The sequence below is a fragment of the Nicotiana tabacum genome, chromosome 6 (genome assembly GCF_000715075.1).
Source record: "Nicotiana tabacum cultivar K326 chromosome 6, ASM71507v2, whole genome shotgun sequence".
Lineage (NCBI taxonomy): Eukaryota > Viridiplantae > Streptophyta > Magnoliopsida > Solanales > Solanaceae > Nicotiana > Nicotiana tabacum.
Genome location: NC_134085.1, coordinates 2,508,349 through 2,530,689, shown reverse-complemented (window position 1 = coordinate 2,530,689; position 22,341 = coordinate 2,508,349). Strand labels below are relative to the sequence as shown.

The window sequence follows — 22,341 nt, the reverse complement described above, 5'->3', positions numbered from 1 at the left end:
AATACTTTTCCCAGTTTTGTCTTTTTCCCTATCTGACTGTTGTTCACTCTGGAAGAGGGAGATGTAGAAGTTCCTCAAATATCATAGGGAAAAAGTAAGTTTCTAACAACAGATCTTAAGATAAGTAGCACATAAGGATATTGAGAAGTATATTACTCCCCCTGAAAAATTGCATGAAATTCTTAACCTGTGCAGGAGATATTGTTTAGGATGAAACTGAGATATTCTTCTATCCTCAAGAATGGTACCTACTGTTGAATAGCTACTATCCAAGTACTAAGGAAAGTATGGTTAGCAATTTCCTGTGGTATCATCTAGATTCTGCACCTGCACTCAGTGCATGGTTTATGGGCTATGGCTATCATGCCTTGTGTCAACAAGACTGCATAAATTATGGGTTAATGGGATACATATAGTGTCAACAAGTACTTATCTTCCATTCTTCTGACTTGCTAGAATACTATTACGGGCAATATGGCCCTCAAATACGTAATAGCATTTGTTAGTTTTGGTATCGGGATAGTATGTTTTATTCTTTCAAAGAGTACACATTTTTAGGAGAAAACAAATCAATAAAAAAGGAAATAATCTTCTGATTCCAGACAAAGGGGTATTTCTAATCTAATCTAATCCCTAAAAATCTGAAACTTTCCTAACTTAGCTTATCTTGATCTTATATGATCAATAATCAGATAATACAAATCGACATATCTGATTTGATTTGATCATATATAACCATAATCAGATATTACAAATCAACACTCCCCCTCAAGCTGACATGTAGATATCTGACATGCCTAACTTTCTTACAAGACTTTCAAATCTTGGTTTAAACAACCCCTTAGTAAAAATATCTGATGTCTGTTGATCAGTTGGCACAAATGGGAAGCATAGGCTTCCTTCTTCGAGTTTCTCCTTGATGAAATGCCTATCCACCTCAATATGTTTTGTTTTATCATGTTGAATGGATTGTGGGAAATGTTTATGGCAGCTTTATTGTCACAATCTTCTAAGTTCCTCCATTATTTTCTTAAGCCAAATCATCTCACAGATTCCATGAGCCATAGGTTTGTACTCTGCTTCACCGCCAATACCATGTTTATCAGGTAACCCAGTTCTTTTTTATTTTGACTCATTCCTTCATTATTGCAAAACAAATATTCTTCTACAAACTTCTCTCCCCGAAGATGAGTGCCAAGAAAAGGTTGGGATTCAAAAAAAAAGTAACATCCATAGTAACCACAATCTTCGTTGTATTCGTATCATAACACTTATACCCTTTTTGATTTGGAGCATAGCCTATAAAAACACATTTTCTTGAACGAGGTTCTAGTTTGCTCTTATTATGATCATGGTTGTGAACGAAAGCACTACAGCCAAACACTTTAATGGCAAATCAGTAGTTAGCCTAGATGTAGTAAATTTATCTTTGAATAGGCTAAAGGGAGTTCTAAAACTAAGAGCTTTAGATGGCATCCTATTTATCAAATAGGTGGTTGTCAAAAGAGCTTCTTCCCATAAATATTGTGGAACTCTAGTAGTAAACAATAGGGCTCTAGTTACTTCCAATAAGTGTTTATACTTCCAATAAGTGTTTATTCTTTCTCTCGACAACCACATTTTTTTGGGGCGTATCAGGGCATGAACTTTGATGAATTATTCCTTTATTTAACAAAAAAAGTTCCTAATTGCTCATTAAAAACTCCCTGCTATTATCACTCCTAAAAATATGGATTTTCTCTTGAAATTATGTTTCAATCATAGCATAAAAAATCTCGAATACATTTTTTACCTCTATTTTTTCTTTTAAATGATAAACCCAGCTTAGCTTAGTGTGATCATCAATAAAACTCACAAACCATCGTTTTCCATTATTTGTCAAAACCCTAGATGGTCTCAAACATCATTATGGATAAGATTAAATGGTTTTGAGGCATGATATTTATGAGAGGGAAAAATAGAGCGTCGATGTTTTGCCATTTTACGAAATTCACACTGAAACAAAAGCTTCAAATAATAAAAACTAGGATGACCAAGTCTATAATGCCAAAGCATAACCTTATTCTCAATAAAAATGGAGTTCAAACAAATAGATTTTTGTTAACTGAATTGTTTCCATCCTCCGAGAAATAGAGACCTCCAGACTTTTTAGCATTGCCAACATCCTCTCCGAGACCTTGTTATGAAATTCACAAGAAACCGAGTCAAATAAACAACAACAACAACAACAGCAAACCCAGTAGTATCCCAAGAGTTGGGTATGGGAAGGGTAAGAGGTACGCAGCCTTACCCCTACCCCTAGAAGGGCAGAGAGATTGTTTCCGATAGACCCTCAGCTAGAGAACGACTGAAAAAGAAAAGGTAATCGCAACAACTAGGAATAACAACAAGATGAGACAAGATCGAATCCAAGAATGCAGTCAAACTCTAGGTAGTAATAGCCATCTATGAATAAAAAATATCATACTAACACTAAAAGCTAGCGAACTGAGTAAGACAAAGAGAAACGCTCGACTACCTACGAACCTTCTACCCTAATCTTTGACCTCCACACCCTCTTGTCTAGGGCCATGTCCTCAGTCAGCTCCAGCTGCGCCATGTCCCGCCTAATAATCTCTCCCCAAGACTTCTTAGGCCTACTTCTACCCCTCCTACTACCCACCGAGGCTAACCGCTCGCACCTTCTAACTGGGGCTTATATATTTCTCCTCTTAGCATGCCCGAACCATCTCAACCTCGCCTCCCGTATCTTATCCTCCAGGGCCACTCCCACCTTTTCCCGAATAACTTCATTCCTAATCTTATCCAACCGGGTATGCCCACACATCCACCTCAACATCCTCATCTCAGCTACTTTTAGCTTTTAGGTATGAGAGTTTTTGACCGGCCAACACTCTGCTCCATATAACATAGTCGGTCTAACTACAACCTTATAGAACTTACCTTTAAGTCTCCGCGGCACATTCTTATCACACAAGTGCTGTAAACAAATGGGAAAAGGATTATTTTGGTGACTTAAAATATGAACAGCCTTAGAACGTGGTTTTCAGGGTGTAAGATATTAAAGCTGTAAAAGACAGACAGAAACTTGCAGTATGATGAAGTAAATGTGATGTTGCTCCAGAGGTAACGTCAGAAGATAACTTATGATTGGTGATAGGTTTTCACCATCATCGTCTTTGATGAACAGACAGCCTGAGACCTCTATTTCACGTTCATTATAGCAACCTGTCAGAAAACCTTTCCTTTTCCTTTGTGATTTATTTAGTTTTTATTTTATCATCCTAGACACATGCATTATAGAATTAGGGGTAGAGCTTCAAACTTGTTTTTTAGGGAATAGGGAGTGGAAACGGGGCGTCTTGATAAAGTTTCTTACACCAAATTTATGTTTGCGCATTCCTATATTCATCTCCTATACTTTTCCACAATTTTGTTTTGTGCTCTGAAAGTTTTCTAAATACTAATATGCCCTTTTACTTTACAGAAAGGAAAAGAAAGATTAGTGTTAAAACATAACTTTTCTACATGACTAAGATGCACCAGAACATGCAACAGGGCTAGTGTTACATCTTAGATTATGAAAAAGATTGCATAATTAATGGCGCAATTGACATGTCCAATGCCCATTGAGTTTGTTCTGCAGCCCATTGATGTTTAGAGTATCCTTACTGCAATTAATGGCCCAAAACAAAATAACCATCATAGATCGGTTACTAGTCAATTTTTATACTTATAATGAATTTCATCTGCCTCATGCACTTCTCCTGATATGCTTCTAAAATAATGGTTCTTACACAGGGTGTCTTCAGAAGTTTCAGTATCCGATGATGAGGAGGATAAGCAGGATTACAGTTCATATGATGATAGTTTCATAGATGACAAGATAAATCCAACAGCGGCAGATAGTCAAGCCGAGGCTGGTGAAGTTGATATGATAGCGATTTACAGGTTTTTATTAAGTTTATCTCTTTATTTTCTGTTTCATTTTACATGTTTTCTCCCTTTTCTGGGTGTTTTTAATATTGATTCCTTTGAAAATTTAAAGTGATAAAATATCCGCTCTTCATTTTTGGGAGTGAAACTGTCCTATTTTGAACTAAAATGGTGTTATCTGATCATTAGGTTTAAACAAACAAATCAGTGTAAGAATATTAGGGGGTGAATGCATGATGAGACTAAGCATCTCATATGACCGACTTTCAAAATAGCTTAACTACAAGTAAATGGAAATGGAACAAGCTCAGTTGAAAGGTCAGGTTATTCAATGTGTGCAGTTTCTACCTGCTTGGGACTGATGTTCCTGCGCTCTGTATTGGAACATAATTTCTTTTACTCAAGTTATAAATAATTTGCAGTTCTTACTTCAGAATTAAGAAGAGATTATAAGCACTGATGTTTTTGTGCTTAAGAACATATCAGCAACATGGACTTCAATGAAACAAAACACTTCAATATGTGAAGTTTTGAAGGATGTGGCGACGAACTTCTTGGCTGAAATTTATAATTTGATAGCTGGTGATAAAGTACTCAAACTTCAATCTGACATTCTCTATCATCAGCATTTCTGGGGGATTCTTGTAGTTCGCTAGGAATTTAATGATGCTCATAATGGTTTTGGTTCAGAAATCCGAAGTGCAACAACAACAACAACAACAACAACAAACCCAGTGTAATCCCACAAGTAGGATTTCGGTAGGGTAGTGTGTACGTAGATCTACTCCTACCTGATGAAGGTAGAGAGGCTGTTTCCGATAGACCCTCGGCTCAAGAAAAGGAAAAAATAGGAAGCAGTAGCAACAAACATTAACAACAGAATGATAAGATAACTGAAGCAAACAAAACAACATATAGTAATAGATATCTAAGAATATGATAATACAAGAATAGTACTAATACTACTGGTAAGGATAGGATAAACTCTCGACTACCGACCAACTTTTTTCCCTAATCTCAACTTCCACACCTTCCTATCAAGGATTATGTACTCGATAAGTGAAGCAGCGCCATGTCCTGCTTAATCACCTCTTCCTAGTACTACTTTGGCCTACCTCTACCTCTCCTCAGACTTGTCATGGTCAGCCTCTCACAACTTCTAACAGGGGCATCTATACTTCTCCTTTTCACGTGCTCGAACTATCACAACCTCGATTTTCGCATTTTGTCCTCCACGGGGGGCCACTCCCACCTTGTCCCGAATAACTTCATTTCTATTCTCATCTCCTGGTATGCCCACATATCCATTTCATCATCCTCGTTTCTGCTACTTTCTTCCTCTGGACATGAGAGCTCTTGATTGACCAACTCTTAGCCCCATATAATATAATCGGTCTAACCGCCACTTAGTAGAACTTGCCCTTAAGTCTTGGTGGCACATTCTTATCGCACAAAATACTAGATGCGAGCCTCAATTTCATCCATCCCGTTCCAGTATGATGTGTCATATCCTCGTCAATCTCCCCGTCCCCTTGAATTAAACCCAAGATACTTGAAACTACCTCTCTTGGGGATGATTTGTGTATCAAGATTCACGTCCGCATCCGCTTCATAAGTCCCATCACTGAACTTGGATTCCAAGTATTCTGTTTTGGTCCTGCTTAACTTGAAACCTTTAGACTCTAGGGTCTATCTCCAAAGCTCCAACCATGCGTTAACCCCACCTCACATCTCGTCAATCAGTACTATGTCATATGCGAATAACATGCACCATGGCACCTCCCCTCGAATATGTCGTATCAACACATCTATCGCCAAGGCAAATAAAAACGGGCTAAGAGCTGATCCTTGGTACAACCCCATCATAACTGGGAAGTGTTTCGAGTCCCCTCTCACAATCCTCACTGGGTCTTAGCACCCTCATACATGTCCTTAATCATCCTAGTATACATTACCGGCACACGGCTAACCTCCAGACATCTCCATAAAACCTCTTTCTGGACTTTATCCTAAGCTTTTTTCAAGGTTAATGAATACCATATACAAGTCATCTTTCCTCTCCCCATACTGCTACACCAATCTCCTCGCAAGATGAATGATTTTCGTAGTCGACCGCCCCAACATGAATCCAAACTGGTTCTCGGAAATAGACACACTTCTCGTCATCCTCACTTCCACCACCTTCTCCCAAACTTTCATACTTACTCAACAACTTGATACCCCTGTAGTTGTTGCAATTTTAGATATCACCCTTATTCTAGTATCCATTCTTCGGGCATCTTCTTCGTCCTGAAAATGACATTAAATAACTTGGTAAGCCATTCCAAGCCTGCTCGGCCGCATTCCTCTAAAATTTTATAGGGATTTTGTCTGACCCAATTGCTCTACCTCTGCTCATCTTACGCATCGTCCCCTCTATTTCCTAAATCTTAATACGCCTACAATGTCCAAAATCTCGCCGATTCTCGGAGTGCTCTGACTCACCAAGCACAATGTTCCTGTCTCTCTCCTCGTTCAATAGTTTATGGAAGCATGCATGTCATCTTCGTCTAATATGTGCCTCTTCCACAGATACTTTGCCTTCTTCGTCTTTGATGCACTTCACTTGGTCCAAGTCACAGGTCTTCCTCTCCCTCATCTTTGCTAACCTAAACAGTTTCTTGTCCTCGCCTTTGCCCCTAAGCTCCTCATACAGAAGTCCAAATGCTGCAATTTTAGCCGTCGTAATTGCTATCTTCGCCTCTTTCTTTGCTTTCTTTTACCACTTCCTATTCGTCCTCTTCTTCTCCTTATCTATGCTTTCCATTCAAATACGCCGCTTTCTTGGCTTCCGCTTTTCCTTGGACCTCCCCATTCTACCACCAGTCCCATTTGTGTCCACCAGAATATCCCTTCTTGATCCTAACACCGCTCTAGCCGCTTCCCTAATTACTAAATTTAATGACTAAACTGATTATTTCATTTGGCTGTTTTGGATGAGAGCGAATACGCAACACTAAGTAGAGAAAATGATGATTTAAATAGCTAGGCTAAAATCTAGGACTAGAAAAATCATTCAGATCTATGTTGCTCCGACTCTCCGAAAATGTCGTCGGGAGCGTGTTGGATCCTTCAAAAGTAGTGTATTTTTAGAGGATTTGACACAGGCGTGGCAGCATTTTGGAGAATCCGCGCAACATAGATTCAGATTTGCTTAATCATAATCCACCTTAATTGAAGGTAATGGCACCTGAAACATGTATCATGTTAGGAAGCAAAACTATGTTCACACGGATACAGGGGCATGAGCTCGATATCTGACTTTGTTTAGAGAAGATTTTGTGACTCAAGAAAGCTTGGATGCTGATTCTTTATGTTTTAAACTGTTAATTGCACTCCATGATATATTTGTGCATATACTTACTGAATCTTCAGCTATACATATATCATTTCTTGTCCTTCCCTCTTTCTTGAATGTTGTAAACTGAAGAAAGAGAAAAGATCAATCTATTTCAGATGGAGCAAATGCGTGTGATCATTCATGCGAAGTGCTTTAAATGTTGTGAAGAATTAACGAATATATTCTTCTAGCACTTTCTTGAATGTTACATTAAATTGCTTCATTATTGACAAAGTACCATTTTTATCAGGGAGATAGATTCCCTTTTAGTAATATTTTTATGAAGTCATAGATCATCTGATGATCACGGCTGCTTGCCTTGATGTCTGGACCTAAGCCAATCTTTAATCACAGGCGTTCATTGCTCACTCAGTCACCGATTCCAAACCTTTCAACCGATTATACTCCTGATTCTGTGGTTCCAACTAGCAGAACAGATGAAAGCAAGAGCTCATCTGGGACAGAAAATCATCACATACCTCAAACTGACCCAAAGTCAATAACGAGAAATTCCTTGAACTTTCAGCAAATTATTAACAGAATCGCACCAGAAGCAGTACCATGCTCAACCACTTGCTCTTTGAGAGAAAACAATAGCAAGTTAGAGAGCCGGAAAAGAAAGTTAAGCTATTATCAGGCAACTTCACTGCCCGTTGTCAATTTACACGACGAGTTCTCTCGTCATTCTAAAGCTGTTGGTGTAAACTCACATCTTTTGGAAGAAGCAGCAAAGAATGAAGTTGGTGATCCATTTGATGATGACCAGTTCTTTCAAAGTATCGATCTTGATGCAATGGAAGCAGAGGCTGCTAGAATTCTTAGAAATAAATCACAGTCCTTGGTTCAGAATGCAGTGACTTCAATACCTTTTACACGAAGTATCGATCTTGATGCAGTGGAAGAAGAGGCTACTAGAATGCTTAGAAATAAATCACAGTCCTTGGTTCAGAATACAGTGAATTCAATACCTATTACACAAATTCCTGATGGCGGAAGCTCTCCTTCATTTGATCTGGGAATTTAGTTTTTCTGTCTCGATTGTTAAGTTGGTGTTACGGCACGAATGATCAGTTATATAAAGGGAAAAGAAAGTATTTATTATCCGCATCATTTAATAGTTACAGGAAAGTCAGTCATGACGCAAATGAGGTGTATGTAAATGCAAGGAATATGGAAACATTTTGCTGTATATAATTTCAAAGATATTGTGTCCCTAGTCCAAGTTTTGTGGCTGTGTGAAGCATATGCGCATGGTTGAATACTTGCCTGTGATTTCTCAAGCAGATGTTTTGTTTCTCTTTTTTTGTCAAGATGAGCTTAATGTCTAAAGCACTTTGTAAAAAAATTAAACCACTAAATGGCATCAATTTGTTTAGAGTCAGATCAGCATGGAATTGGTATAATTGAGTGTAACAATTAGCTCTCCAATTCTCAAACGAGAGCTGATGATACATTGTATAATCCTAAGATGAGAGTTTTAATTTTTTTTATTCTTATTTGTCAAATTTATTATTACAAAATGTATATTTTTATAATATGTATTTTAAATATCTAATACGGCAATAAATAAAATCTAATATTTCTTGTATGCATATATATATATATATATATTTGTCACGCATTAAGGTATATTCACTTATCTTTAAAAAATAATCATTTATATTATTAACTTTAATTTAAAATAAAAATATTTAACTATGTAATTTCACTTGTGCCCTCCAACATGACACATAAAATTATATTGTAATTACGTTGTGGCAAACATATATGTTTATGTAACTTATGTATTGTATAATAATTACTAGGTTGGATAGTAGTTGCACTAACTAATTCATATACAAGGTGTCCTTCCAAACAGACTCTTATGATAATTTATTAGTTTCTATTTTTGTTTGTTTGTCGGTTTTAATTTAAAGAATCTTACAGAAATGTCCAAAAGAAGCTCAAACTTATCAACCTCTAGTCATAAATTTAGATTTACAAAGTTTAGCCAAGCGCATACAAAAATTGAAAATCCACGTAAATAAAGGATTCTTTCTCTCCAAGAATCACACGCAAGATCTCCTTCCATATTTTTAAACGTGGTCAACAACATTAGATGCAAGGCGAAAATGAAATTTAATGGATGAGGTAGCAAACAAGGTGATGAAACACAAAGAAAAAAATACAAAATTTCAAAACCTAAGAAAAAAGGGCTTTTTTCAATGGATATGATTGAAATTCATTGAAAATATGTAGATGAATCAATATACAATATTGGAGGAAGTTTGGAGGTAATTTGGATTGATTTGATATCAAAATTCTTAGTTAAAATCGAGTTAACTTTTTTCATGCAACATATATATCAAACATGTATCACGCATATATTTCACATACATATATGGAGATACATGTGATACACATTTGATACATATATGATATGTATGTGGTACACAAATGATTATAGTGTGATACACATCATCTTTTTTCATGTTCATATTCCACTTCCAATTTTCAATTCAAACCACCTCAAAACTCCACCAAATCATCCCAAAACTTAGATTCAGACTCTTCAAGATGTGCTCAATCTATTCCAACAACACCCAGTCAAAAGAAAGCAAAAATTTGATTTTTTTTAACTTCAAATAGTTTATTGGCTAATATTGGTAGTATTTTCTGAATTGACTAATTTTTGTACTAAATTACTTATGGGCTGACATAACTGGTAGTTTCTCTTTAATCTATTGGCTTCTAATTTTGTTCGAAAAATATATAAAATTACTACAAAAATCTATAAACCAACACACACCACACGCACATTTTAGTCTCGGTTTCTCTTCATTTTTGTTTAACCAAATCAAATCAAATATGTCGATTTATGTTTTTAAATTTAATACCAAATTACAGAAAATCAAGAAACAAGTCAGTGTATAGTTTAGAGTCTTTAGACATGGAATGTAAATATAAACGTTTAAAATATCATTAAAATCTCAAAAATATTAAAAGTTGAACTCTTAATTTTAATAGCGTAATGGGTGCAAGAGTATAATCTCATCCAATTTATAATGGCTTCCTGTCCAATTAGACTTGTAGGGCTTTTGAAAGCCGATACATGAACTTTGGATTTTTCTCATTTGAACACTCAAACTCATGATTCCCTTAATTTATAAATCCATTTGACCGTTGACCATGTTCATGTGGCGTCAATTGGTCCTAATCAGCCTGTTGCGTGAGGAACACGACGTTTAGGAGCGTGAGAGCCCTCTTCCCAACGCCCAACGGTCCAAAATGGTGTCTATTTTAGTGTGTTCTTATTCATTCATTGTAAAATACATTATCCCTCTATTATATAGAATTTGAAGCTCCATTCCTTCATTTTTCTAAAATCTGAAGCTTTATTTATTTATTTTTTCTTTTTTCAGACTGTGAAAATGATGTAAAGTCCTGTATTTTGTCATTGTGGAGTTGAAGCTAAGTTTTGCATCACTTGTAAGCCAACAAATCCAGAAAGAAGGTTTTATGGATGCTCAAATCATGGCCGAAAAAATTCTTGTAATCTTATTAGGTGGTTTGACCCATCTCTTCCAGATCACTATAAACAAGTGATTTTAGGTCTATTATCAAGAATTAGAGTGAGAGATCGACCATAGCGTAGGAAGAGGGTGAAGATCATTTTAACTAGTTGTTGTATTAGCACTAATAATTGTAATTTCCTTCTTCGTCTAGTTAGTACTAATCAGTGTCTTCATAACCCTATGTACAATGATAATGACAAAATGTATGATATATTTTTGTGGAATGAAAAGCAATTTTAACATAAACAAGCAGACATATATAAACAACCAAGTTCGAACAACTTTCTTGGTTGGCAAAATTAGCTATTGAAAATTATTTAGTAGCAGAAACAGTTTAAACATTGTGCCAAAATAAAAGTCATAGTTAAACATCCATAGTTAACCTACAAATTTAGTTCTGCAACTAACAATCTTAAGCTATCACAAAACAAACATTCAGCAGATCATTATGGTTGAGATTGGTTGATGTTTTGCTGAAATTGGCTCAAGTTTGGACATGGAGACTGGCTTGGCTGAGATGAGGAATGGACTTGAGGTTAGCTAAGGCTTGCTTGAGTTTGTCTTCTCCTCAACTGTTGTTGAAGTTGCCTTTGTGTTATATCATTTCTTCCTTGCCACCTTAGTCCAGGTGCACTGTATCCAAGATCAATATTGGTCTGCTTAACATCCACTATTTTTGTAGGAGCAGAAAGTACCCTGTCTCTTGATCCACATTGCATAGGAAGTCAAATTAACACCCAAACTACTAATATCTAAATAAAAATCCAAATCCAAATCCAAATCACAAACCCTTTCTATCATTGTTCCTGAATCATTAAAAAAATTCCAAATTCGGTAGTTCTTGGTCTTCCTTGAAGTCCGATAGCTCTTGGCCTTCCTCTAACAATAGATAAAATATTCTCAGAAGTCCTTGATCTCATACTTTTAGTATCCTCATATAAGATAAAGTACTGTCTAATAATTCAAAAATTATGGTCCTAATACAACTTAACTAAAGTAAAAAATGAATACTTACAGATGCACTTAAAGGTGTTCATTCGATTTTGACCCTTATCGATAATTACTTATCGATTATCGATTTATACATATGCTTATCGTTATCGTTTCAACAAGGTTTCGATTTTTTCGATTTCGATTTATCGATTTTTGGGGCTTATCAATTCGGTTATCGATTACACCAATAAGAAAATTTGCGGGATTCCACGGAAAGTATATTGCTATAAACACGCCTAACTAATATAGACAAAAATAAGCTAAAATAAGACGAACACCGTTTATAACATAAAAATTGTGTCAACAAGCACATGCAACGAAACTAAAGTAAGGGATCAAATGTATGCCACCAACACTCCAACTGTATCAAAAAATACATCATCACGACTAATTCTATTTTCCATTAATTTGAACTTTATTCCCTTGAGCTTTAAATATGATCATTTCTTAAATGTGGTAGATGAAATAATAGGGTTAGGGACTTAGGGAAAAGGAAAGGCTATTATAGAATAAGGGTAAATTTTTTTTTGTATATCTTATTGGTTTATCGATAAACCGATAACCGAAGAGGACAAAATCGAAATTGATAACTCGATAAGAAAAATTTCGAAATCGAAATCGATAACAAATAATCGATTTGATTTATTGATAAACCGATTCGAATGCACACCCCTAGATGCACTTGCAATGACTGATGGTTTAGTATTTCTGGTAGCAGCAGTTCCAGATCCATTTGCAACAGCTGATGGTTGAGTATTTCTAATCCAAGCAGTTCCAGAATCACTTGCAGCAACTGATAGTTGAGTTGTTCTTTGAGCAACCTGAGATGGTTGAGTAGCATTAGCATTTAATTGTACCTGCAGTTCTAGATCCTTGTCCTTTCTGAAATTTCCAAAAAAATAAAATGAGTTATAGAAACAACCAAAATACAAGTCACAATCAGAAAAAAAATGACTGCATTATCTGATCGTTTACCAGGATAGGACACCCCTTCTTGTTATGGCCTACTGTCTTACAATGAGAGCATGTCATTAGTGCCCCTTTACTTGATCTCTTACCAAACTTCTTTGTAAGTTCATCTTGAGCTCTTTTTCTATTTTTCTTAGGCCTATTGGGAATCTTAGTAATTACAGGAGGCTCGGCAGTGTGATTCTGAGTTAATGGCCACATCTCCATGTTGGTTACTGGCTGTATGTAACAACTGAAACCCTTCAAGTATGTTTCTTTCCTGTATCAGTGAACAACATAGTCAGCAAGCTCAAATCTCTTAAAAACATTGCACGTATTGCATAGGAGCATAGTATTCCTTTGAGCTGCCATGATCTGCATGTGCATGTATCATTGAAAAAGTCAACAATATATTTGTAAACCCCATGTTGTATCTCATACCCAGTGTCCCCATTCCATTTAAATTCATGCTTAATTGAATATTGAGATTGTTCCTCTATGTACCCCATTGCCATAGGAGATACATCAGAAATCCACCTTGTTGCAAATTCTCTCATGGTAGTCATCCTCTCCATCACCTTCACTCTAATCTCTTCTAACATGGTTATGATAGACTTGTACCTAGCAGACATGATCCAACTGTTAAAAGTCTCACACATATTGTTGTCCACAGAATCACATTTACTCCAATCTTTGAAGAATGCTCTACACCAACATTGTTTGGAGTATCTCAGTAAATCCTTAATGATCTTACTATCACCCAATTTTTCCAACTCATCTATCTTAGCCTTCAAATATGCTTCAAATAAAGCTCTTGTGTAGGCCCAGAACTTCTTCCTTCTTTCTTCACTTTTGTTTCAAGTTGCCCCATATGTGTCTTGCACACATTCTGTGCTCAGCATTTGGCATCAACTCAACCACAGATTGAAAAGTCCCTTAAGCAACAAGAAAAAGAGTTAAAATATCATAAACATATATAAAGTAATTATAGGAAGAATATGGGTGAAATATATACCTTCTGCATATCAGAAATGATGGTCAGCCCTTCACCTTGGGATTTTGTGAGCTGCAAATCATGCATCGGGCACCTAAAAAATCATGACCATATGTTTTTTGTCTCCTTTTCAACCACTGCCCAGGCAACATGGTGCATTTGGTTGTTACCATCTTTACCAATACATGATAGTAGCTCACCTTTACACACCCTTCAAAAATACTCCATCAAAACCAATAACATTTCTACATCCTTCCAACCAACCTACTTTGCAAGCATGTAGACAAATGCATATCCCCATAAACACCTCTTTACCAGGTATCCTTTGAAGTCTTCACAACAACAATGCTGCCAGGGTTTGTAGACCTCAGCATGTTAGCATAATCATATATTCTAGCAAAATCCTGCTTGTAATCACCTAAATACTTACACATGACCTGATGTCTAGCCTTGGCACATATGGAATTTCCCATATACACACCATACTTTATCCAAATCAAATCTTGCAACTTCCTAAGCTTTATTTCAGGTTGGTTGATAATCTTGTCCTTGAAATGTTTAGCTACCCATGCTGTATTAGCCATCTTGTTTCTGGTTGCTCTGAAACACTTATGAACATGATAGTAGCTGCTGACAATAAAATTCCCTGTGTGTCCCTCCAAGCTTCCCAAAATATGCCATCTACATCTTGTTGAGTTCACACATTTTTCCCTAACCCTATGTTGCTCATTAGGCTTCAACTTAATTTGAACTTTTCTTTGTTCAAAATAATCTTGCAAAGCAGTTCTGAACTGTTTAACACTTTCAAAAACCATTTCCAACTGGAAATAAATTTTCTTGCAAGCAGGATCAAAGTATACCCTGCTGATGTATCTTCTTGGTTGAGGGTTATGCACCCCATCTTCTTTAACTACTTCATCATCTGTATCCTCACTACCTGAATCTGAACTGTCCAAATATTACTCATCCCCTCCCAACTTCCCAGCATATTTGGAACCCCTATTTTTATACCTGTCTTTAAAATCAGGATCTATACCTACAGGTCCACTAGGTATCTCATCAGTATTAACTTTACTAGATCTTAATTTACTACTCTTTTCATTCACTTTAGCCTGTCTAGCAGCAACAACTTCAGGTTCTAGGTCACTTGTCTCTCCAATAATATCCTCATCGACATCATATAATGACTTATCTGTATCATCATCATCATCATCATCAGAAATAGCCTCATAATCACCATCCTCACTCTCAATACTTCCCTCATCACCCTCATCGCCCTTAGCATCACCCTCAAAATCAGTTGCTAAATAAAACTTCTAGAACTCACCTTCATCTTCACTAGACTCTTCTATATTCTTTTCTATAACAGCAACCCTCTCTTTACCCTTCCCATGAGTGTCATTACCCCTATTTATATCATTGTTAGGTGAGTGTATTACCCTGACATTAACATCACATGTTTGCCCGTGTGGCATTTTATTAAAGCCACATGGATGAACATTGGTGGGATCCACATTTATACCACCACTACTTAAAATTTCATCTAGATCCAATTCAACACATGGTGTATTAATTGTGTGACATATATACACATCAATAAAATCCCCATCCTTAAGGTCTTTACCAAAGTTAACGCATCAGCATCATATTTCAGAAATCTAAATTCTCCTTTTTGGTTTATTTTACATGCATATTTATCTATTGTTAAGTACACCATATCCTTAGTCCACTCATTAAAATGAATTATATGCAATTCATCAATGTCAGCCCGAAGAACAACTGGCCAAATTTGCCCATTTACATAGCTCATAAATGTGTCAGCCACTAACCACCCTAGATGATCAAACTGTAATTTCACATAGACAGTCATTGAAACCTATATAAAAAAAAGGGCCAAGTAAGATACACTTTAACCCTAAAATCCATAAACTTTATCAAAGTGGGAGACAAGAATATTTTGATATGCAAAAAACCCCTAATTTTTTAACCCTAAATGCCAGATCAGTCATGAAAAAGACAAAATCCCTAAAGTAAAGTGAATATTCGATTGTTTTCCCCAAAACCATAATATAAAATCCCAAATAACAACAGACAATTTGTGTATGCAGACAAAAGTAGCTTTGACTATCACACACTGCTCACATTATTTCATAAGAAATTAGATGACAAAAGAGAAAAGAGATAAACTAACCTTCAAATCCTATAATGTGACTGGAATCGAAAGCACAGACCAAACGAAACTCGATCAGAACGATATTAATAGATAATAAATGAAAACACTATAATGGGTAAGTGATTATGATCGATTTTGGAAGGGGTGACTGATTTTTCAGGCCATTACTAACCTAGGGTTAAGAGGGCAGGGTTGGTTAGAGAGAGGAAAAAGACGAAATGAGCGTCTTTTTGGTCGATCTATTGATTAAAAGAGGGGGGACCCTAATCAGTTGAGGTTTGTTTTCGCGCCCTTGGCGTGTAATAATTCCATTGGTCATTTGCTGACTGGATGGACATGTTTGTGTATGTGTAATATACGCGTGTAGGCTCAAAGGTCAAATGTGTTTATTAGTTAAGGGAATCATGAGTTGGAGTGTTCAAATGAGAAAATTCAAAGTCCGTATATCAACTTTCAAAAGCCCTATAAGTTTAAGTGGTCAGGAAGTCATTACGCCAATTTAAATCCTACATACCTCTCCGTTTCAACCTATGCTTTTATTGTACTCAATTGGTATACTTTCAGCTTTTGTGCTATGAAATCTGGTTTGCTCTATGATAATGCATCTGCATTCCTGATCTGCAATTTGCATAAAATTGCACGTAGGCGAAAGGCAATGAAGAGTTCAGCTGCTTTATCTCACAAAATATCTTAGGGGATGTTTGGTACAATGGATAAGCAAAAATAATTTTGGAATAAAAATTTAATACCACATTATCCCTTGTTTAGTTACTAATCCTGTAATAAGTTATTCCACGATTAAATATAGTACCAGGATAACTGATACCCGTCAGAGGATAGAATAGTAATCCCAGGATAAGTTATCTCAGTTCACAGAAGTAATACAACATACCAAACAGTCAATAAAAAAAATATTACCAAGATAACTAATCTCAATATAATTAATCTCAGCATAAGTTGTTTTCAAACCAAACGACCCCTAAGGGTGTTTAATTGTTGGTTCTTTGTTGTTCCTTGTTTATAGCTTGTTTGGCCAAGCTTCTAAAATTAGTTTATTTTGAAAAGTATTTTTCAATAAAGTACTTTTGGTGAAAAACAGTTTGTGTTCAGCTAATTAATTTGAAAAGTATTTTTCAGCAGCAATTAGCGTTTAGCCAAACTTTTAAAAAAATACTTCTAAGTGTATTTTTTCAAAAGTGGTTTTCAAAAAATACTTCTAAGTGTATTTTTTCAAAAGTGGTTTTCAAAAAAATACTTTGATGTAAAGCTATTTTTTTCTGCTTCTCCAAAACTGCTTCTGCTTCTACTTAAAAGTACTTTTTTTTTCTTCTAAACGCTTGTCAAATATCTCAACTTCATTTAAAAAAAAGTACTTATTTTTGGGAAAAATATTTTTGAAGTTGGAAAAGCTTGGCCAAGCAGGCTATTAAGAGGTAGATTATTCCACAGCAAAATAACCAAAAAAAAAAAGAACGTAAAAGCGACTGAGATTACTAGGAAAAAACTTTTACTATTTAACATTTCCTAAGAAACCCTCTAATTGTTCCTTTACTGGGTTCAGCACTTCTCAAAATTTTCCTTCAGTCCACCAAAATGAATAGAATAGGCAGGTTCAGTCCAGAAGCAATGAGGACCTCGTGACATCGGTGTTACAAAACTTACAATTAAAATATTACGAGATAATAGGGAAAATGTTGGACAAAGTTGAAAAATATCTATCTTCCGAGTAGAATAGTTTCAAAATGCTACAAATAATTAGGAAACCTGACTTAATGGCATTACTTAAATTTCAAATCCATAATTACTTTGCTGCATATAGAGAGCCATGTTAGCCTGGATATGCACTCAAATCTCAAACCTGCAAAGGAAAAGAAGCAACTCCACTGCCTTCCCACAAAACAAAGCTTTAAACAGCATCCTAGCAACATCCACATACAACCTACTCCTACACTACTGCAGGTTAAAAACTTGAGTAGTCAAACACATATTTTTACAAGGAGAAAATAAACACATTCCGTTCAGCAACATCTGGATTTTGCAAGTAGGAGCAGTGTGCGCTAGTGAGACATGAACGACATGTTTCGTCTGAAATCCAAGGATTTTAGTGCCGATTCTGAGAACTTGCCATCAGGTACCCACAAACCTCCATTTTGAGGCAGCAAAAGTGGTGCTTGATTACCCTTTGGTATTTCTTCTCCAGCTTCTGGTGTATCTTCTTTCTTTTTCTTTACGAATTCGAAAAAATCAGCAACTTGGCGAGCATACCTTCAAATAGGATGACGGTTAAATAAAACATAAAGACCATTGTAGCTCACATACGAAGCAAAAGAAAGACAAGGATGGGGTAAACAATAGTACAGAAACACAGCACAGGAAAACACAAACTTACGACAGCACTCCAAAAAGATGTGTTAAAGTCAGCTATTAGAAGAACTTACGAGCTTAAAAAAGTATTATTTAATGGTTCGGTGCAGTATTGCTTTAACAAGTTTTTAGGTGTCTATAATACACTCCGACACATCAAGGACTAAAGACATCAGAAAGCAACAATTATCTGTACGAATTTGTTAGATGTAGAATATCAGATTCCAGAATACTATGAAGGAGAACTCCTCAGAGGACAGAAATCCTTTTTCTGGGGATAAGTTTTGCAGGATCGAAGATATACTCTCTTTCGTCCTCTTTTTTAGTGATCGAATGTTAAAGGATGCAAGACCCTATTGAGTGTAAGAAAGGTAATACACCCTCCCTCCCCCCCCCCCCAAAAAAAAGGATTCCTCTAGCCCTACTTCTCAGGGAAAGAGAAACCAGCCCTCTTGCACTGTCTGCATTCCTCACAACTGTCCTGCCTATTTTTAATCCACGTCAAGTCCCCTGTTGCGCAATAACCCTACAAGTTGCTGCTGTTGTCAATCATTGATATACCCATCATCCACCCTACAGAAACATCTTAAGAGTACTTGACATGTATGGCTTATTAAAAGATTAAACAGGGATTAAACTGTTTCTGATATTTGCTGGATCCAACAACCAACATTAAATCCGCAGCTCGGTGATCTAGGTAACACTTGAACACATTATGTTAATATTGAACAGCAACTAAGGTGTGAAGAACGATAAAATGGTCAGCACTAACATGAGTTACATAAACAGCAGTTGGCAACTGCTAAAAAAGAAACTGTTTGCCTCAATAGACATGCTAAATTAAACTGCAGGGAAAGACGGTGTCCTTTTTTCTATATTTTCATAACAAAAAAAGATGATATCCTCTTAGTGAGTATACTGTTAAGTGAAAGAGATATTTTATAAACATTTACAGAAAATAAAGGAAAGTTCACATACTCCCTCTTTGCATCAACATCTCTGTTAAAGTCAATGTTAGGCTCGCAGTCAAGAACCAAAGCAGGAACCTGCATCAAAACAGACAGTTAAACACAATGCTGTATGTCACAAAAATGTACAGGAACTGCTTTATCAGAAAGAAAAAGAAACGGATGTCCATGAACTGAAGTTACATTCATGGGGAAGTACCTTTTGAATACTTGGGTGCATGTGATTGCCCTCTAGATAAAAAACACGGTCCCTTATTTCTGGGGGAACAGATTTATCAAAGTTTAGGGGTAGCTGACTAACAGACAATACCCCATGATTTCCGCTTTCAAATGGGAAAAGCCAGCTTTCATGCTTTTCATGCAAGTCTCGTAGATATTCCAAGGAAACTCCACCTTCCTCTTCTCTCTTACGCAACATCATTCTCTTGTGACATGTATCAGGGCTTGCTCTAAGGTAAATAAATCCATCAGGAATCAGTCCAGGCAAAGTTGAAACAACTGGGTCAAACCATGAGTCATAAATGCTGATCTCCATCTCATTCATCCAGTTTGCTTCATGAACAGCTCTTACAAAGACCTTTATCAAAAAATTAGGCATCATACAGTAGCCCTTGTAATAATCAGGGATAGTACATTGCATACAACAAAGAAAAAAAAAACAACAACAACAACAACAATGCCTCAATTTCACATTAGTTCGGATCGGTTAAGTATAGTAGGTGTGTATGGTGCGAAAATCAACTCCCAGTGCAAGTTCTTAAGCATAGCACGTAAATCAGATATTTGTCAAATACTGTCTCTCTCTATGATTTTATACAGCATTTCCGTTTGGGTCAAAAATATTGTCACCTCGACTACTTCAAATATCTTTTTAGGCATTTAATTACAATATAGTGATTGATGGTACCTTAAATTTTTTTTCCCAATAAGGATGATTTAATATAGTGATTGATGGTACCTTAATTTTTTCCCGATGAGGATGATTTACAGTACCTTGATGTAGTTTATAAATATGTAAATTTCCTACCACAAAAAAAGAACCTAAGGGATTGATGTTCAAATCCACCCTGAATATTAGATGGTTCGATCATCGTGCTCCAAACACCAGCAAGTCTTGTTAAATAGATGGAGTATTTGTGTGTACTGTCCACTGTCATTAAAGATTAATCAGAATATGTATATTTATATGGCAAGTCTATACTTCCATGTCAGTCTTGATGAAGTGCCTACCCATTAAAAGATGTGGAACTGTGCAACTGTAATGGCCTAAAACATACATTGTCCTAGGGGTTAAGCTACAGCCAGACAATCAAAGATCAAGCAAGAAGATGCCAATCAATGAGCATCTTTACAAGCTTAGTAAGGTTAGAAAATTACCATCCTGTCACTGAACACACTTCTCTCCATCAACCTGAGGGGCCTGATACCACCAGATGATTCTCTCTCCTGCATAACTCTTGTAACAAAAACATAGTTCTGAAATGTGTAAGCATATCGTTGTGGCTCCGCATAGAATGCATCTAATATGTTAAAGTGATCTGGTCCAATATCCTGCCACTTGTCAATAGGCTCAGGAACTATTTCAACAAGATCTTGTAATTCAAGTGTCTCATTAGCTATTCTCTGCAGAAAGGTTGTTTTTCCAACACTAATGTTTCCCTCAACACAGAAAGTAAGTCGTTTCTTTTGTGCTGACTTCACATCAGAATCTGGGTTCTTCTCCTTCAACTCTTCATCCACGCTCTTTTTGATAAATGTGGTGATACTCTCAGCATGGTTTCTGTGAATGATTCCGACTGAGCTTTGCAAGAACTCAACCATCTTCTCATTGGATTTTCCAAAGAACTGCAGAGAAGCCAAAAGAAGGCCTTATTATAACAAAGCACATCAAATTTACAATCAAACAAGCTGCACAGTTTCCTTCACATCACCCGCACATTAAATATTAGTACATACTTTCTTTTAAGCTAAGTACTTCAGCCTGTAATTCCAATACAGCCCAATAATAACTGCAAAACAGAGACCATATTGGCTATCCAAATTGGTCAAGTGAAAGAAAATAATTGGATTGGACATTCAGAAACACGCAGTCCTAGCAAATCACAACATCACAAAACAGGGCTGTCTATGCCATGCAGAACAACTGATAGAAAATAATTCGCAAAGGAAACGATCTCCGCCCACAAGTGAGGGAAGCCACTCTTCCCCTTTATAGAAATTATTTTTTTTAGAAAATATAATTCCAATAACTGAACACCAAAAAATGACTTCATGATAGACAAAATTTCCGGATAAATTTCCTCTGAAGAACCATTAACAACATTCTCCTCAACAACCCCATTTTCTAAATCCTTCTCCTCTTCACCGGAAGTCACCGGAACACCCTTGTCCGAAGCCGAAGCAGCCAGGATGCCGAACCAGGCGGCACTAGTCCTACTCTGCTTCAGCACAACCCAAGCCCTCACCGGCGCAGTAGTATCAAGAGAACACCTACACATGCGGCAACTATTAACCCTAGGAACAACCGACTTAGAATCAGTAGAAATATTCCGAAAACCTCCGGAAAATGGATTAGTGAAATGGTGGAGGGCGGCTGAAGAAGAAGAAGAAGCCATTGTTTTAGGGCTGAGTTTTGGGTTAGCAGAAAGTGGGTTTTTGTAAAACCCTATGGTTATGGGGTAAGAAAGAACGTTAAGGGATAGGATTGGAGGGGGTAATTGTAATGATGGGTTTCTGCTTAACAATTTCTGCATCCTTTTGGCGCATTTCACAGTCACCGCTTCAACTACTGTTGTTAGTATTCACACAACAGAGTGATAAAGATAAACCCCAAACAGTAAAACAATAAACCCTAATAATCCTTTGCTTCTACTGTTTATATCTATCTATTTATCTGTGTGCGCATAGATAGCAGTGAAGATAGAGACAGGTATATAGAGAGAGAGAGACAAAGCGGGAACAAAAGAGAAGGGTTTTTTCTTTTTGGGTTTGGGTTTTGGGGGAAGTAAGAGGAAACGGCAAAACACCAAAAC

General features: G+C 36.5%; 2 protein-coding genes across 5 annotated transcripts in view; one reads left to right on the top strand and one right to left on the bottom strand.

Annotated features, from left to right (window-relative positions):
* The window catches only part of LOC107817060 (DEAD-box ATP-dependent RNA helicase FANCM), a 45,449-nt gene extending 36,918 nt beyond the window's left edge, over window positions 1–8,531 (top strand). For all 3 annotated transcript variants that reach the window (XM_075254491.1, XM_075254492.1, XM_075254490.1), the window contains 2 exons: window positions 3,802–3,951; window positions 7,670–8,531. In XM_075254491.1, coding sequence (XP_075110592.1) covers window positions 3,802–3,951; window positions 7,670–8,339 — 820 coding nt within the window. In that variant the 3' untranslated portion in view covers window positions 8,340–8,531. The remainder of the gene's footprint in view (window positions 1–3,801; window positions 3,952–7,669) is intronic.
* Window positions 8,532–17,732: 9,201 nt separating this feature from the next.
* On the bottom strand, window positions 17,733–22,341 carry LOC107824397 (uncharacterized). Of its 2 annotated transcripts, XM_075254489.1 has the most exons (5): window positions 21,266–22,341; window positions 20,687–21,154; window positions 19,509–19,886; window positions 19,320–19,387; window positions 17,733–18,242 (listed from the first exon to the last, which is right to left on the bottom strand). In XM_075254489.1, the coding sequence occupies exons 2-5, from the start codon at window positions 21,128–21,130 to the stop codon at window positions 18,035–18,037; spliced, it is 1,098 nt and encodes a 365-aa protein (XP_075110590.1). In that variant the 5' UTR covers window positions 21,131–21,154; window positions 21,266–22,341; the 3' UTR covers window positions 17,733–18,034. The 2 variants fall into 2 exon arrangements, with proteins under 2 accessions (XP_075110590.1, XP_075110589.1); XM_075254488.1 differs by having other exon boundaries at window positions 20,687–22,341.